At 43.2% G+C, this 18,833-nt stretch overlaps 1 protein-coding gene across 1 annotated transcript in view; it reads left to right on the top strand.

Moving 5' to 3' along the window:
* khdrbs2 (KH domain containing, RNA binding, signal transduction associated 2) overlaps positions 1-18,833 on the top strand; it is a 158,572-nt gene that overhangs the window by 104,044 nt on the left and 35,695 nt on the right. The window contains exon 6 of the mRNA XM_061228444.1: positions 237-435. Coding sequence (XP_061084428.1) covers positions 237-435 — 199 coding nt within the window. The remainder of the gene's footprint in view (positions 1-236; positions 436-18,833) is intronic.

Below are 18,833 nucleotides of genomic sequence, written 5' to 3'. Positions count from 1 at the left end.
AAATGTTTGTTAAACCAAATACATATTTCTTATCAATTAAAAGACTTTTCTTGCCTGGTTTTTTCAGCCAACCAAGATGACTAGAAGATGAGGTATTTCATAGGTTCCAACACACCAGACAAGCTCATTAAATCATGGAAAAGTATTTGAATCCATAACAATACATATTAGACCCAGGTCTGGTGTCAGTATCATCTGAACTCCTTCTGAGAAGGTGCTTTTTTGTGATTTTCCAGGGGACGAGGGGGCGCTGTCCCACCTCCGCCCCCAGGCAGGGGGGCAGCGGCCCCCAGAGGGACGGTTGGGACGCGCGGGTCCCTCCCCACAGCTCCGTCTGCGCGAGGGGTCCCCACCCCGAGGACCAGGGGCACCCCAGGGGCTCCAGGATACAGGCCCCCCCTGCTCTCAGCCACGCACGAGTCCTACGATGACTATGTGAGTCAAACCCTCTTTCAGACTTAACCACCAAACCAAGGGATGGGATGTGTTTTAAGTCAAATATATACCCACCCCAAGGGTAATTTAGCTGCATTGGTGTCAAGCAGTGATCTCCAACCCTGGTCTTGGAGAGCTACAGGGTCTGCTGATTTTCATTGTTCCTCTGCACTTAGAGGAATCAATTAGAGCAGTTGGTTACCTGGATCTCAACAGTATGCTGATTGTAACTAATTAACTGCCTCACCCAGAACATATGTCAGTTAATGAGTTAGGGTGAAAAAACAAAAACAGCACACCCAGTAGTTCTACACCATGGTTGTATCTAAGTTTGCGTCCATCTCCTGTAGCTGTGCCAGAACCTCATGAAAGAGTCTTGATATGTCAAAACGGGTATGCTGCCACAAGCATCAATATATATGCACTGTATGGTTATAACCCCTGAAGCAACCTGCCCCTGAAGAGAAAAAGATCTGATGTACAGTAGGCCAACTACACGTAGATACTGGACTAGCGGCACGTAAAAGCTACGGAAATAAACATTACTCGAAAATTAGGTGTCATCATTTTAACTGCCTCACCTTTATGATCCGGAATCCGGATGTTATCATAACGGTGTCGTTATTTCACGTGTGAATCCTTAGCTTCAATAAAACTTTTAAAAAGCGAGTCGCACATCTAAAGGAGAATCATTGGTGTACCCAGCTGTACTCAGACAGGGCTGTATCAGGAACAGGAACTGACAGAGTGCAGCTGTTCAGTCCCTCCTGCCTATAGTCACGTTGATTCAAGCCGTCTCCATTCAGCCAACCGCTATTTCCTCTTTACATCCGCCACCTCTTCTCCCCGCTGAAAGAATGGTAGGAATTAAATAATGCTTTCATTGAAAGAGCAGGTTTACAAAAGACATTAAATAAAGATGGGAATGCCTTAGCCTTACACGGCTGAGGGCCGGAGGCTCCATAGACGCTAGCCGCGGTGTCATCCACAGAGTCCCAAGGTCATTCTGCTGGAGGGAGAAGTATCGGAGGTCAGAGCAGAATGCATTCCCACCCAATAAGAAGAGCGGCACTTTAGAAAGCCGGGTTGCGCAAGGTTTTCTTTGGCACACAGATCTCCTCCTTTCCGGCAGTAGATGGGAGCATGTCTGCATGGGGAGATTCAGGCTCAAGGTCTCATTACCCCCACAGAACTGAGCTCTGATGGAGCCTGTGGGTTCCTGGCTTGGCCAGACGGGCGGAAGAGGAGAGACAAACACCAGGGGATTATGAACTACTCCGGTTCTGCAAACACGGCCATTTTCCCCTCCCATCTTCTTTTCTTCCTTTTCAATTCCAAGCCTCACCATACATTCGCCACCCCTCCCTCTCTCTCTGCCCTTCCCTCTCTCCCTCACTCTTTCTCCTCCTCCATCCCTCTTTCTCTTTCTATTTCTCCTCCCCCCTCCCTCTCCATTCATCTCTCCCTCTTTCTCCTTCCCGCCGTCTTTCTCTGCCCTTCCCTCTCTCCTTCCCTCTCTCTCCCTCCCTCTCTTTCCATCCCACTCTCTCTCTTCCTCTCTCTCTAGCTCTCTCTCTCCCTCTAGCTCTATCTCTAGCTCTCTCTCTCTCTCGCTCTCTCTCTCACTCTCTCTCTCACTCTCTCTCTCACTCTCTCTCTCACTCTCTCTCTCTAGCTCTCTCTCTCTAGCTCTCTCTAGCTCTGGAGTCAGTCCCACACTAAATCAGAGGGACACCAGCAGGACCCTCACAAAAGCAGGGTCAGGGGATAGGCTTTTATTCAGCCATTAGAACACTCCTGGGACTGCGCTTATAGTCTGGCAGCGCTAATTCATCATTTCCCTGCTTCCATCTCATCAAGAGGGCTTCCTCAACGGTGGAAAACATCTCCCTTCCACCTTCAAACAATGAAAAATAAAACCTCCTGTTGTTGATTTACCGTAACTCTCCACGTTCTGGATAGAGCGTCTTAGCGAGAATCTCTCTTCGCGCTGCGTGAATTCAATCCCCTGAGACCCTGTAGAGATTTCTGGAAGGCTCGCACCCTAACGGTGTATGGAGCATGAAGGTCGTATGCATCCAGACACTTCGCCTTAATTAAAATGCTTCACCCGTTTTCCCTCTTGGGAACGCGTACAATGAGGTTGCCTTGGTTATGACCGAATCGGCCGGTAAATACTGCTAGCCAGCACAGCCGCTCTATGTATGAATACAAGTAAGGTATCAGGATAGGTAATTATGTTTCATAATATTTAACTTTTGACTCAAGGCCAAACGTACCAGAATTGAAACTCAAATTGAATGAAACTGAATGGGTTTTAAAAATATATATATATATATAAATATATATCTCTGCAAAAGAATGTACCGGAAGAATAACTTGTGACAATATGCATCTGGTTTCTTGTGCAGCATGATGGTTTTCTTTCCGTTTATTGTGATGGGGAAAGTAAGTTGGTTATGTGATTGCTTTTATCCCTGGTTTGGACATCTCTGGAGCAGGAGTGATGACACATCACTTCCAAATATTACATTCAGCGCCACAACTCTGAGACAACTTCAGCAGAAAGCTAAAACAGAAGATGATGATTCACGGAAGGATTTTAGTGAGTCTGGTCCTGCTTAGAAGTCTAGCTGTGGCTTAGCCACAGCATGCACTGATCTTTCCATTTCGCTTATGCTCAGCTCAATATTATTCCCTTAGCTAACCTTATTTCATAGTGTACACCTGTCCTGACATTTCAAAAGCAAAAAAGCAAAAAATGTGACCATCAAATCTAAAGACAAAAAAGGTTTATGTTCTTGTGGGGGCCATCAAGCTGCCCATCACAGCAATTTATTATTATTATTTTTTTAATGTTGGTTTTTTAATGTAGGTTTAAATGCAAGTAGTTTTTTTTAGGAACCCCTCCTCCCCACGCATGCACACACACACACACACACACACACACACACACACACACACACTGATATACAGAAACAGCCGAGCTTACGGATCACACCTCAGTCACCTTTTCTGGCTGCCATCAAAACCGTTGCTGATAACCATCACGTTCATTCACACTTATTACATCATCTTCACCATTTCCTGAACACGGGGATAGCAGGTTTATTTAGGATGTGGGAAAAAATGGCTCCAGCGGCCTGTGAAACCTTACTGCCCTGTCACGCGTATCCAGGAAACCGCAGACTGTGTCCCCGTTGTACCCCATCGTACCACAGCGTGGCCAAATGATCAACACCATCCTGTGCCTGGCATTTTCTGATAGTGATAGTCAGTGTATCATCAACATGCTGCCTTTCACAAATTAGCGTATTATCTGGACCTAGCAGGTAAAATAATTAGGGAAATCAGGTGGTGTAGCACACGGCAGGAGAAATACCTGCAGACACTGCGGCCCACAGGACATGGACGTGCTGCTTTACAACCTCATACACAGACCCCAGAATCAACTGAGCTTTAATAGCTTTCTTAAGTGGCTTTCTATAAGGCAATCTAATAGTCAGCCATCCCAGGACCTCAGTTACTCCGTCATTCTTAAATTTAAGTGAGTCATTTTATGGGACCTGGAAACAGGTCTATTTTTTGTGTTGTAAAAAGCGTTACCTATTGTTCCCACATCCATTTGCCTTTGCAAAAAAAATTATAACAGTAATACAAAACATAATAAAAGCACTTTGAGACTTATTTCCCAATTCATTGCCCTATTAAGGGCAAGTAATTTTTCATTGTCTGTCATGCTGTGTTTAAGTTTTTTTTACAGACCAAACCAAGCCCCAGACAGGCCGAGAAGCCAACAGTATCCCTGTATCACCCACATTAAGAGAAACATAGCTTTTCAATGAAACCCAAAGGCCCACATAATCAGCACAAAATGGAGCTCCCTCCATTCATCTCTGGTCTGTGATTGTACCGGTCTGTGTATTGCGGTAATTTGTCACATTGGCAGCGGTTCACACTGAACATAAAAGGATTGCGGAAAAGCACCTGTTACAGCACTTCATTTATCAACGTAAAGCGCGGCGTACGGCTTTTCTCTTGATGGCGGGTAATGGGATTCTGCCATACATGCTTGTTAGCGGGGATTTCAAAGGTGCGATTATAATTTACACTGTAGCTGAGACGATAGCGTTAAGAATGACTCTGAATGAACGGGATGAATGACCGCAAATAAGGCTGGGGTTCGATCGCAAGCGCATGGCAGCCGAGGGAATACGGAGCGCTGGGCACGCAGAATTTTCTGGCTGCGGCTGAACCCGAAGGAGCTGCCGTCTCAATAAAATATTCAGGATTTTGTTTTCATTTATTTATTTATTTTCTCCCTTTAGCTGTTATTTAGCGTTTCCACGGTGACACACATTAGTGTCTGGAGTGCTGAGGCTGTAGCCTAAAATACTGTACTCCACTGCACCTATAGCCCAAAATACTCTACCCCACTACACCTATAGCCCAAAACACTGTACCCCACTGCACCTGTACCCCAAAATACTCTACCCCACTACACCTGTAGCCCAAAATACTGTACCCCACTGCACCTGTAGCCCAAAATAGTCTACCCCACTACACCTATTGCCCAAAATACTCTTCCCCACTACACCTGTACCCCAAAATACTGTACCCCACTACACCTGTAGCCCAAAATACTGTACCCCACTACACCTGTAGCCCAAAATACTCTACCCCACTACACCTATAGCCCAAAATACTCTACCCCACTACACCTGTAGCCCAAAATACTGTACCCCACTATACCTATAGCCCAAAATACTGTACCCCACTATACCTGTACCCCAAAATACTGTGCTCACTACACCTGTAGCCCAAAATAATGTACCCCACTACACCTATATCCCAAAATATTCTACCCCACTACACCTGTACCCCAAAATACTGTACCCCATTATACCTGTACCCCAAAATACTGTGCTCACTACACCTGTAGCCCAAAATACTGTACCCCACTACACCTGGACTGCAAAATACAATACCCCACAATACCTGTTTGCCAAATATTGTACACCACAACACCTATAGCCCACAATACAATACCACACTATACCTGTACCCCAAATACGGTACCCCACTACACCTGTACTCCAAAATACTGTACCACACTACACCTGAACCCCACAACCCTGTACCCCACTACACCTGTACCCCAAAATTCTGCACCACAACACCTGTACCCCAAAATATTGTATCCCAAAGTACAAGGCCCAGTCACTGTGTATACTGCACAAACCCATGCCAATCAGACCCTGTAGTGCAGGAAGCACATTTATGAAGCCCCCCGGCTGCTCTCCTACCAAGCCTGCCGGTCTGGAGCTGAGACTGAGTGTAAATAATGGAGCATTATTACTGGAGCTGTGGCCGCTCCGGGGCTGAGAACCACGTCCCATTCCTCTGACAGAACCTCAGCGAAGCAGCATCTACTGCAGCATACGTGCCCAGGAGGATTTAGGTTGGGAAACTGATGCAAAACTTCCCTAGCTCCTAAAAAAAAGTTCACCTAACTTTCAAACGTTTATATTCTGGTGCGCAGAAACACCTTTACCACGCCTTAAACTCATTTTGGTGCGAGATTCTGTGCTACCGTGCCACAAGCTGAATGGCGCCATTAAAATACCAGCGCCGTTCTGACACCCCTATTTTTGAACCTGCCAACTTTGCGACCTTTAAAATAGGGCCAACGCTTCTGTTTGTTTACCCTTTAACGGCCGCCCCTCCCCTCCCCACCGAACCTTCCCGCGGAGCAGCCAGTGTTGTGAAGTTTCCAGAACCTTCCGGCCTCTGAGAAATATTTTAAGCCATCAGAGCTCAGTGGCTTTATAGGTTGTGACAGTGTTACAGTGGTGAGATTTTTATTGATTTGATTTATTTATCTTGCCTGGGATTTTTAATGTGTGTTTGCGGGGAAAGCCAGAGGTATTGTTGCTGGAGCGAGACTGGTTTTCAGCACAGACAATAGGAGATAAATTCATGGAGAGCATGAACTGTGAACATAAAATATGATATAAATTTTGTTTATAATAAACCGCCCTCCCTAAAATGAGAATAACGCAAAACTTTAAAAAATAAAAATAAAAGATAAAGAGCGGACATCTCATAAGGCAGTAGGAACAAATTCCCACCCCCACCACCCCAAAGTCCTGACATCACCGGTTAAAGACGCGATTTTCTTCAGCACGTCTGGTGAGATCATGAATATACATGAGTGTTACGTAACTTTTGGCCTCCTTGTATTTGAACATATTCACAAACCCGCTAATAACGCCTCCCGTGCCAAACGGCAGGCTGTGCCGGGCTGTTCATCGCCTTTCCACCACTTCGTTAAGCCTCCCTCTCTTTCCAGTGCGCCAGCGTGTGCCAGCACCCAGGGGTGCTAAACCGCCGGAGCTGGTGTGAGAGACACCCAAATGAGCCACTTCGCTTTTTTTGGCCAAGAAAACCCCCCTGAAAACTGAGCCTGTGGGACCAGGACGGCCTCTAACACATGGGAGGAGGCGGAGGCTACTTCCCGATGAACCGTCTCATCTCGATAACCAGACGCCGGCTACAGCACTATGCGCTGAAGATAATGTTTCGCGAATGCGTTCACGTTCGTGACGGTTCTGTACTTCAGTCGAACGCTTGGCCGTGATGTCTCATCGTGAGGTTCTCCCAGAGTTTTATTATAGTTAATGAGAACTCCTCCCGATAATCCAACCGGTCTCAATCCTTTACATTTTCGCATTACATTATCCAGAGCGATGTACAGTTGATTAGACTAAGCTGGAGCAATGCAGGGTTAAGGGCCTTACTCAAGGGCCCAACGGCTGTGCGGATCTTATTGTGGCTACACCGGGATTAGAACCACCAACCTTGCGTGTCCCAGTCATTTACCTTAACCACTACGCTACAGGCCGCCTCAATCCTCCATTTTGTGGCGTTATTACAGGCGGTGAGGAGGAGGGGGATAATGCCCGTGTGGTGCAGTTGCGCAGAAGGCCGGGCAGGGCGCTTCACGCCCGTAGAAGCAGCTTGCGGGCAGGCGGCTGGAAGACGCGCTGCAACGTTACGCAACATCATGTTTATTCATGTTCGCTTACGCGGACAAAGAGTGGGGAATTCTCCGGCACGGCTATCGCCGGAATGCTGCGCAGGGACGGCTATAGCACCATAAACGCAGTAAAACCAACTCCTCCGACTAGTGTCTCTGTTTTTATCCTCCCTCCGCCGCCAATAAATTGCATGGAACAGCAGGGTTTTTGTCGTGCCGGTTTTTTATCTTGCCGGGATTGGTTTCTGGGTCCCGTGCGATCGCTGACCGTGGCTGAGGCTGCAGCAGGTTATAAAGCATATGGCAGCTGTAGTGCAGGGCTTCCATCAGAGAGTATCAGGCAGGACATCAGCTGTAATATTTCTCTCTTGCACCTGGCGCACAATAAGATAAAATTTTTTTTAAAAAGGGCGTAAACAAAGCAAGGGTAAGCAAAGACCCCAAGGTGACATGGAAACTGATATAAGGCATAGCTGGAAGCTGGTTGCACGCGATTAAAGGGCTACATACATTAAATAAAACTATACGGTACATACAAGACCAACCTTGTACCCTACTACATCTGCACCCCAGAATATTGTACCCCACTACACCTGTACCCCACAATACAGGACCAGATATTTGAGCACTTAACCCGGGAGAGAGTGAGAGAGACACTCCAACTTCACAGCTTCTGCTTAATTGCCCATGGCAACTCCTTTAGTCTATTTCTTCTTGGTTTGAAACATCACATTTGGCTGAACAGATGTAGACAGGAAACCATATCACCATATAGACTGGAAATATTTCTGCTCTGTTCAAATGTACAGTGCTTTCAAGTGTAACGGTTATGTTTCGATTGACAATGATTGTACAATGCAATATTTGGAATCTCACATCCAGACTTAAAGAGGGAGACCCCCCCCCCAGTAAAATTATCTGATCTTAAAGGTGTAAGTACACTACAGGGTCAAGCAGATTCAGTCTTCAGAGGATCTTCAGAGGAACAGTATGACCTCACCATTTCTGGTAATTTCCAGAACAGTATATCCCTCTCCTTCTTGTTTGAGAATACAAGCTCTTCCCTCCAAGGACAGGTTTAGTTTGCAGGCAACAGTTAATGCATTGTTGATGTTTTTGCACTAAATTTCCCACAGTGACTACTGGTTGCAATCACTGCCATTCTAAAACATGCAGTACTTACTAATCCACATTTATTTACTCAAGAGCACTCCAACTCATCTTTAAGGAATTGTATATTGATTAAAAATGAATAAATCATGTGTGCGCATGAAAAAAATGGTCCGGTGGCTCCTCTGCCTAGACCTCGCCCATGTCACGTTTCAGGAAACGGCGTAATAAGTAGACCGTGAGCTTTCTCCACTGACTACCCTCAAGAATGGCGGTCACATCACTGGTAATTGCTTTTTAACAATAGGTTTGGTTACACTGCTGAGGTTAACTAATTATGGAAATGAGATTCGGCGTCTCTCAGTGCGGAAATCCCCTGTTTAATAAAAGGGATGTAAAACATACACCTCCGGTAAATTGTTGAACACCGCCATGCGTGAACGAGGAGTGATCAGACTACTAAGCACCTTGGCGACACAGTGAGACAACACAGTAGGAGAGAATGCATTCTTAAACTAAAAAATGCAGCCCAGCATCGTAATATTGGTTCGGCTGAATGTGACAGTATACATACATACACAATGTTTATCATGTACAATGCATACACTTTATATTAATGTATACATTTATGTAAATATATGGGGATGGGGTGAGGGGGGTGGTATGTTATCGCCATTTTGACAAAGATTTTTTCTTTGTTCACTTTGTTGATGATCACACTAGTAATTATCTCAAGCTGGGGTTGTGTGTGAAACTCACAGTTATTGATTTATGCGATGTAAAGATATTGACATTCTTTAATCTCCTTAAATGTGAGAGACAGAATGAGCAAGGGTTTTTTGGGGGGGGCACTCCCCTCCTTTCTACAGCGCCTCTCACAGTTTAATGTGTTTATATTCTTCTGGGTCGCTCATCGCCGATAAAACAATTAGTCTGTTATTGGCGAGGTCTCGTATCTTTAAAGCCGCTTTCCTGTCGCCTGAAAGCACAGGGCTCCAAAGCCTTTTCTCATTACAGTTTAATTAAGGCAAATGTAATATTATTAGTTTGCCAAACAGACAGAGGGCTCATAATTTTGCATGGGCACGCAGCAGTGTACGCTGTGCTGGGGCGGATGAATACGTATTCTCTCAGTGACGGGACTGACTGTAGTTAGGCTCCCATAAGGTTTCTCAAGAGCAAAACAAAAACAGTCGAGCAATATTACTGAGGCCCCGGCTCGCAGAGTGAAATTGCATTCCTATCTGTAATTCAGGATGAACGTGCCGATTTAATGGCCAGTGTTTGCCCAAAGGCGGTATGGAGATGCAGTGGCGAGGACTGTCGCCTAAGAGCAGGAAGTGCTGGGTCTGAATCCTAACGGGGCCTTTCTGTGTGGAGCGTGCATGTTTTTCCCACTCCTGTGTGGGTTTCCTTCAGGTACTACAGTGCATGTGTGCTCAGTCAACCTACCCTAGAAAATAAAGGTTAAATTAAATGTTAAAGTTTCTCTTGGCTTCCTGTAGCAAGAGCACTGTCAAAAGATGTCCTTCCAAATTTAGATCCTTTACTATAATATCTTTGCCAAATGTCCAACGAACTCTATGTTTTATGTTCACTGTGACATTTGTCCCATGGGTTATAGTTCAAATCGAATATATAAGCCACAAATTGAAACAAGTCTTTAAAAGTATGAAGTAGATTCAGAATTTGAAGATCCAGGCACTTTGTGCCAGTTTATGCCGTGTAGCAATCCAGAATATAATGTTATGCATATGCCCAATTACTCAATGTTTCAGCCGAGCAGTACCATGGGAAGCTCCTTTCACTGTGCGGAGGAGAAAATAGGAGGACGGTGCCATGAACTTTGCTCACTGATGTGTGAATGTCACACGAGCGAACCGTAATTTGCAATTACCGAAAGGCAAAGGTTTTCCATGCAATTAACTAGTGCGGGGAAGAGCTCACATACAGTAAAGACCTTGTTATGCAGAATACCATTTCGACCGGTTCTTCATGTGAGACGGCCACTGCAAGTGTCTTTCATTTGCTCTGACTCACTGTATTTGTGCGAACGATTTCGAAAGGTCACCGTCTGAGGCGAATCGAATAGAAAATCTAGCGCAAGAAGCATCGCAACAAGCACCAATCTGTCTCTGAACAGCAACGATCAATGGTGATTCTCTTCCCCATTCAAGCAGTCAACACTTACGCTTCTTCGCTTTGGTAACATTTCATCACAAAGTTGTAAGAACTAACCTTGTCTACATCCAAACATTAAACCTTATTGTAAAGTGCATTCTCCTCCAACCAATCAATGGTACATACTATGCTCTTTCAGAAACATTGAAGATTCTTATCTTTCAACCAACCAAACAAATACCAGCGCTAGCACTTAAAGGCTTGCCTTTGAAGAGCACTCATAGAGACTGAAATTCCACCCTCGTGTTGCACTCGACAGTATGCCTTTGGTCCTCAAAAAAAGCCACACGCTGGATCAAAGTGCACTTCAGAAACGCAAGCGACCCTATGACAACCTGTCATGCAAACCTGCACACACACACACACACACACACACACACAAATAACGTTGTTTCAATCCTCTATGCTGATTAACGGAGAGCATGATCTACAGTGATTATACAGTAAATCTGATACAGTAAGTTATTCAAACGGCCTGTTTTTTGACAGTATCACACCCCCACACAAATAACATTTCAACATATTGTGTCGTCAATTAATAGTGTCTATACTGTGTATTGTCACCGTTTAATAAAAGAATACAGCACTCGAGGTTGTGCTGTACTGTGAATACATTCACAGCTACAGGTGGTTTCCACCACTCCACTTTCGTGTCATGCCTAACTGCACCTCTATTGCCGTGACTATTCACCATACAGCACTACCTCCAATGCCATACTGCTTAAAAATACAAATCTGCCTCGACCCGCCCGGATTATTAGCACAGAATACACTTTTCTTTTTTTCAGTCTGTTTAATTTTGAGGAGGTCGAGGACACAAGGTTGAAGACGTATTCTTTCCAATCAAGATAAGTTTCAAATTCAATTAAGTTATGGGCAGCCTGTAACCTAGTGGTTACATGACTGGGACCTGGAAGTTTGGTGGTTCAAGCTCCGGTGTAGCCTTGGTAATATCCTTGCAGCTGTTGGGCCCTTAACCCCTCATTGCTCCAGGGGGGATTGTCGCCAGTTTAGTCGAATCAACTTTAAGTCTTTGGATAAAAGTGCCAGCTAAATAACTGCAATATAATGTAATGGGTAAAGTAAAGCATGGTTTAACACAGGACTTCCCAAATCTACAGCATGTTGTCAAAAGTATCAGCTTATGCCAAAGTGCAAGTATGTTCCCTAAAGTGGGGACTAAGGCAAGGGTTGATTTTTTGGAGGCAGGAATACCCAGGCCCTTGTTTTGGAGGATAGTGGGGAATAGTCTGAGAGAATATTGATATTCCATAAACCAAGCAACACTTAAAAATAAAAAAAACACTTGGGAGATAAAAAACACAGAGCAAACGAGAGCAGAGCCCCATTACTCTACCCTCTCTCTCTATACTCTGAAGGTACACATTCAGTGTCCCGGCATGTGGATCCATCACTGTCAGGGGTGGCACAGGTTGTCAATTGATAATGAAGTGGTGCAGTGAAGGCCTTTGGCTCCTCACTGTCCTAATTACACAGAGCCCGAGCTCTCCAGCCATGTGTTAACACTTGATTTATTTCCTCTTCTCTTGTTCAATAGAGCCGCAGTTAATTGGTTTTCCAAATGAGTGTTAAAATATAAGGATCAGGCTTCATTACCGGGGAGCTGCGCTTGTTGTGCGAGGTGGATTGTAAGTCTACGTGAAAAAAGTTTTGCGAGGTGAAAAGTGGGGACTGTAAACAGAACCGTACATTGTGTGTGTGTGTGAGTGTGTGTGAGAGAGAGAGTATGTGCATGTGTGTGCATGTGTGTACATGTGTGTGTGTGTGTGAGTGTGTATGTGCGTGCGGGCGTGTGCCTGTGTGAACGTATGTGTGTGTGTGTGTGTGTGTGGACGTGCGTTTATGTGCGTGCACATGTGATGCATATGTGTGGTTGCACGCATGTGCATGTTTACGCGCATGTGCGTGTTTTTTACGCGCATGTGTACGTACCAACTGCGCAGTGGTCAGGAACAACCTCCAGTACATTCTCTGCCCTTTCTCTGTAGCCTTAGTTTCATGGCACTCTGCCAACGGAAAATGCCCTCTCAAACAGAGCATCCCATCACACCCCCGAGAGACCGAATTAGAGGATAATAGAAGAAATCAGGACTAGATGAAGGAGAGAAAATGATGACTTGTGACACTAAAGGATTACTCCACAAAGCGGTGGGATGAAAGGGAGTGGTAGCGAGTTGTCAAATACAGCTGTAATCTCTGCACTCACAGCTGATGTGGTTTTAGACTGGCTGAAAAGAAACATGGCAGCGTGGACCAATGGCATGGGAGAGTAAAGAGAACGTTCAATTAGAGAGACACAAAGGACATCAACCCTGGCATTATGGGAATGACATATACGAGGAAGCAGTGGCATTAGATTACTAAAACAACTTAATCCCTTGCATAATCCTTAACTTTAATTTAGTCAAATCCATGTTCTGTCCCATAAAACCGCACTCGAGCCCAAAGCAGAATTTAAGTCTTCTTTAGCTAGTGAAGAGGGAGAGAAGACAGAGTTGGAACATCTTGCTTCTCCGACTGATCACACTTTGTAAGTAGACTGAAGCTTTTATCTTGTAGAAACATGCATTACCCATTACTGCATTTAAAAAATAAAAAAACTCACACTTACTAATTTCTTGACTTATTTGATATATACAAATGCAATTAACCATAAAACGTTGGTGAACTATACGATAAATAAACAAATATAATTTTATTTGATAAGGCAAAAAATAAAGATTAGCTTCGACTGAATGACAAAATATGCCTGTATGATTATGATTATAGGTTTATATTTCAGCCAAGGCTTGTAATAGGAACGAATAGAATGATTTCCTGCATTCCTATTTGTTTGGCCGATTTATACTCGGCCTCTTGTGAATTTAATAATAAAGAAAATGGTGCTCACAGGAAGTAAAGCACTAGTACTTCCTCAAGGTCATTTCAATGATTCAAGTTTAAACATAACCTGTACGATTCAATAAATTAATTTAGCTTACAGTTCATCCAGTTATACAGCGGGATACATTCTGGGGAATAGGCTGTGGTAAGTGCACCTCGATTTGGAAACTGGAACCAACAACTTAAGGGTTTAATTTCAAGCCGATTTCTCATTCTCAATCACACACACACACACACACACACACACACACACACACATACACTCAGTGAGCACTTTATTAGGTAGACCTGTACACCAGCTTGTTAATGCAAATATCTTATCAGCCAATCATGTCGGAGCAACTAAATGCATACAAGCATACAGACATGGTCAAGAGGTTCAGCTGCTGTTAATACCAAACCTGTATGAATAACAAAAGAAATGTGATCTAAGTGACTTTGAGCGTGGAATGATTGTTGGTGCCAGACAGAGCGGTTTGATTATCTCAGAAACCGCTGATCTCCTGGGATCTTCACACATAACAGACTCTAGAATTTGCAGAGAATGGTGCGAAAAACAAAAAAAACATCCAGTGAGCAGCACTTCTGTGTGCAAAAATGCCTTGTTAATGAAAGAGATCAGAGGAGAAGGGCCAGAGTGGTCAAAGCTAACAGAAAGGTGACAAATGCAAATAACCCAAATAAATTACAACAGTGGTATGCAGAAGAGCATCTCTGAACACACGCTTCAAACCTGGATAGGCTACAGCAGCAGAAGACCAATACGTTTTAAAATAACTCTAATAAATACCTAATAAAGTGCTCGCTGTATATTTATGAGTGTATATTTTAAAGAAAGTGAAGAATGTCCCACCAGTAACAGGGTCATTGGAAATAGAAAATGATTAATTTCCTGCAACACTTGAATGGACAGTCAAAACACAAAGATCAAAAGCCTTTGAAAAGAGGTTTCAATAAGTCACAGCCGAAGTCAGTAATTAACTTTTTTTTGTGAAGAGAAAATCATTTTAATTGAAATTCAGACTGAATTGTGACAGGTTCTGGTGTGCCTGCAGTGATGAGAACGATGATTGCCATAAATGAAGGCTTTGAATGGCACCAGAGTGCCTTGAACAGGCATCACGCGGCGAGTACACGCCTGCCTGCAACCTTCAGGAAACATGACAGGGAACCGGCGTCTAAAATAAACAAAGCTGTGACAGTTGAAGTTTTGGATGAATCTAATTTTCTTTCTGAGCACCTCTGAAACTTCTGTCAGGAACACGCAGTAACTTCACACCAATCCTCTATGTCATCTTGCGCACAATAATTTGCGACCTCATTAGCGCAGCCTTCAAAAAATTACTCCTTTTCTACACAGCTGTGAAATTAATTTAGGTCTCGATTCAGTGCCCTTAAGGATGAGAACTATTTAAGCAACTGAAAAGGAAATAAAAGTAGATGTATGCATACTTGTTTATTGTGCTACTAAATCCAAAGGACATGCTGATAGGAGAAAGAAAAACAGCTCAAACTGGTCAACAGCTGGTTAGCCAGTTCAGACCAGCTCAGACCAGCTCAGACCAGCTCCCAGCTTGACATTGGTTTGAGCTTGACCAGCTTTATGACCAGCTTATGTCCAGCTCAATTTTCAACACGGAATAGCAGGATTTCACAGTAGGGCACTCTTTCATAGAACAAAGAAAACTTTGAAGAAAAAGGGAAAGTGTACATCATGCTTTGGAAGTGATAACCTGGAATTTTGTGGAACTGCAGAAATGTCAGGTGGACATGTATAAGTAACTGTGCAAGTTGTTTTTGATTTTCTGGAAGCTACAGGCTCATACTACTGTATGCAGGGATTTTCTGTGTGATGGCCTGTGGTAGCACTTAACATTTAACTCTTTAAGATCAGAGTAACATGTCACTTTTTGATTTATGTGCCAGAGAAGGTGAAGGTGAAACCTGGGAGACAGCGTTTTCATGAATTAAGACTGAATCGGTGATCAAATGATTTCACAATGGCAAAACCCCGGGATTTAGTTAAAACAGTCATGCTGTCTTCCGAGAATCTGTCAACAAAACAAATTTAAAAAATTAAATCCTTTTTGATATACCATTGAATAAAAACTAACTGATTTTAAATAAATAAAAACAAACAAAATCTCTCCGGACCGGAAGATGCATAGAAAATTCGAGACAGATGTTTATTGGGAGGACAGCTCCAAATGTGTCCAATCATTTTGTTCCAGATTCATCAAAGAAGAACTTGAAATCTAACCAAAAGCCTCCGCGGGAAAAACCTGCGAAATGTAGGAGCCGTGTCCAGCTTATAGTGCCAGCTGTCCGCTGCTGTCATGCGTGACGGAGTGCTTTTGAATTTGACGTGCTTCTTTAGAGCCGTCAGATACAGTTCGACCTCTTGGAGCACTGTAGCTGTGCTAGTGAATCACATCAGAAAGGACAATACCTGACGTGCTACAAGCCAGCTTAAAAAAAGAAAAAAGAAAAAAAGGACCAAATGGGTCAAATAGGTGGACCAGGACAAATAGACTATATGAGACTTATTACCCAGGCAACTTCCCAGGAACTAGCCCAAAATAAGAGACTGATGTCAAACATCGCCTTCCTCAGTCAAAGACAAGTGAAAAAACTAGTGAATTGTGTATCATCATGTTTTAGGATGCAGTGCAATGGAAACTGAGACGACAGAGCTCAAACAGTGCCCCCTTTTTGTTAAAACTAGGAGTCTAGCTCCTCAATTCTGAATCACATCATGCAGAGCTAGTTGTGTTTTGGGTGGAATGAGGATCGATAGAATTATTTTTCATACTCGTCACATGAATACATTTTTTTTTTTATCATCGATTAGTTAATTAATATATTATGATTACAACAAACATAAAAATAGGTCTTCTAGTTTTCTATGACAGTACCCTGGGCTTTTGAGAGCTTTCTTTCGCATATTTATAAAGTAGGGCTGATATTTCATCAGAAGATTACCTTGTTGGAAAGAGCAACGGTTTAATAAACAGGCTTGTGATGATGCTGCTTTCAAGCTGAAAGATTAGCTTTTTTTTAATTGGAAAAAAAGTAAAGCTGCAGCAATGATTGATTACAAGACAAACCAATGCCATTTTGTGCCTTTTTACTTTTGCTACTCAGGTATATTTGTGTTTTATAACATGACTATTGCATATACTGTGTAAGTAGTTATATTATGCATATATACACTCAGTGAGCACTTTATTAGGTATTTTAGACATTTTCTTTATTACTTCTGCTACTGTAGCCTGTCCACTTAGAGGTTTGGCACATTGTGTGTTCAGTGATGCTCTTCTGCATACCACTGTTGTAATGTGTGGTTATTTTTTGGGTCAGCTTCGACCAGTCTGGCCATTCACCCTTGACCTCCCTCATGAATGTGTTTTTGACTGCAGAAATGCTGCTCACTGGTTTTTTGCACCAATCTCTGCAAACTCAACTAGAGACTGTTGTACATGAAAATCCCAGGAGATCAATGGTTTCTGTGATATTCAAAACACCCTGTCTGACACCATTTCTATCCAATTCTGACATTTGGTCTGAAAAACAGCTCAACCTCTTGACCACATCTGCATGCTTTTATGCACTTAGTTGCTTAGTTATCGGAGTTACCATAGTGTTTCTGTCAGCTCAAACCATTCTGGCCATTCTCCTCGGACCGTTCTCATCGACAAGGCATTTCCGTCCACAGAACTGTTTTCTTTTTTTGCACAATTCTGGGAAAACTCGAGAGACTGTCCATGAAAATGAGATCAGCAGTTACAGAAATACCTAAATCAGCCTGTCTGGCACCAACAATCATGTCATGTTCAAAATCACTGAGATCACATTTCTTCCCCATTCTAATAGTTGAACATCAAGTGACGCTCCTGACCCATATCTGCATGATTTGATGCATTGTACCGCTGCCACATGATTGGCTGATTAGATAATCACATGAATAAGTAGGTGTACAAATAATAAAATGCTCAGTGAATGTATACACAATAGTAGTTATACTATTCTATACCATCAACACACTATTTATGGATTGCCAGGAAATTTGTTTATGGTGTTTCTAACATTTTCTCCATGTAACGTATGCTGTAGCATGTAAATTTGCTTATATTTGGTACAATAAATATGAAAGCAATTTTTTCTATATAAAGAGAAAACGATCTTCCTGTTTGGCTTAAAAAAGCCACATGATCCAGACATATAATAAATGGTGTGACATACAATTGTACTCATCACAAACACAGTATCACATTAAAGGAGTGGTGCATTAGTAATCTAATGTGTTCTCAACCACTCAATCCTTTGAACTTCTCTGTTATAAATTAGCAGGTTTTTTAACAGCATATAAAAATTCACATAGAGAAAGGCTTTAAAATATATGGTTTTGCATTCTGATATATACTCTCAGCATGGACAAGTTTATTCCCTGCTTCTGATCAATAAGTCAGTCAGTAGTTTTATGTGTAAGCGTATTTTTACATCTGCACCCTCATAAAGTATTGGATAGGGCATATTTGCCAGAGGGGATTCACAAAAATAAATAAATAAGCCCAGAGCCAATTTGAACCGGTGAAAAAACAGAACACTTCATTGAACCCAGGAAAAGACAGTCAAGTAACACTGCTGGAAAATGGAAAACAGAGAATGAGATGCAGAGAAACGGACAAATGGAGGCATGTATTCGGTTTAAAATTATACATTAAAATGAGGAACCAAATCGGGACCCGAAGCTCAACAGACTGTAATGGTCCCGTGAGACCACCGCTCTCTCATAACGTTTTACTGTACACGCACTCCGTATGGAAATCACAAGAGGTAAAACGTGGGGGGTTTTAAAAATAACAGGCCTAGTTGCAACCGTGTAGCGAACAGGGCTTTCCGCGTCGATGGCGGATCCGTCAAGGTCAGCAAGGTCGTCGGAGAAGGGATGAGTGTCACAAGTTGTGGATCATGAGCGAAGGCTGAGTGCTGGCTAATTTCCAGTTTAAATGCAAGGAGCAGGAGAGCTAATTGATATTGATAAGCTGGCGGTTATTGTTCCACTTCCCCCCCGTCTCATAAAGGATTTTATTTTTGGATCAATGCAGGTCTCTGGCTTGGACATGGTTCAATCCATCCTCAGAGCAGTGGTACCTATAATGAG

The sequence above is a fragment of the Conger conger genome, chromosome 18 (assembly GCF_963514075.1).
Source record: "Conger conger chromosome 18, fConCon1.1, whole genome shotgun sequence".
NCBI lineage: Eukaryota > Metazoa > Chordata > Actinopteri > Anguilliformes > Congridae > Conger > Conger conger.
The sequence above is the reverse complement of the archived record's forward strand: the minus strand, read 5'-3'. Positions and strand labels throughout refer to the sequence as shown.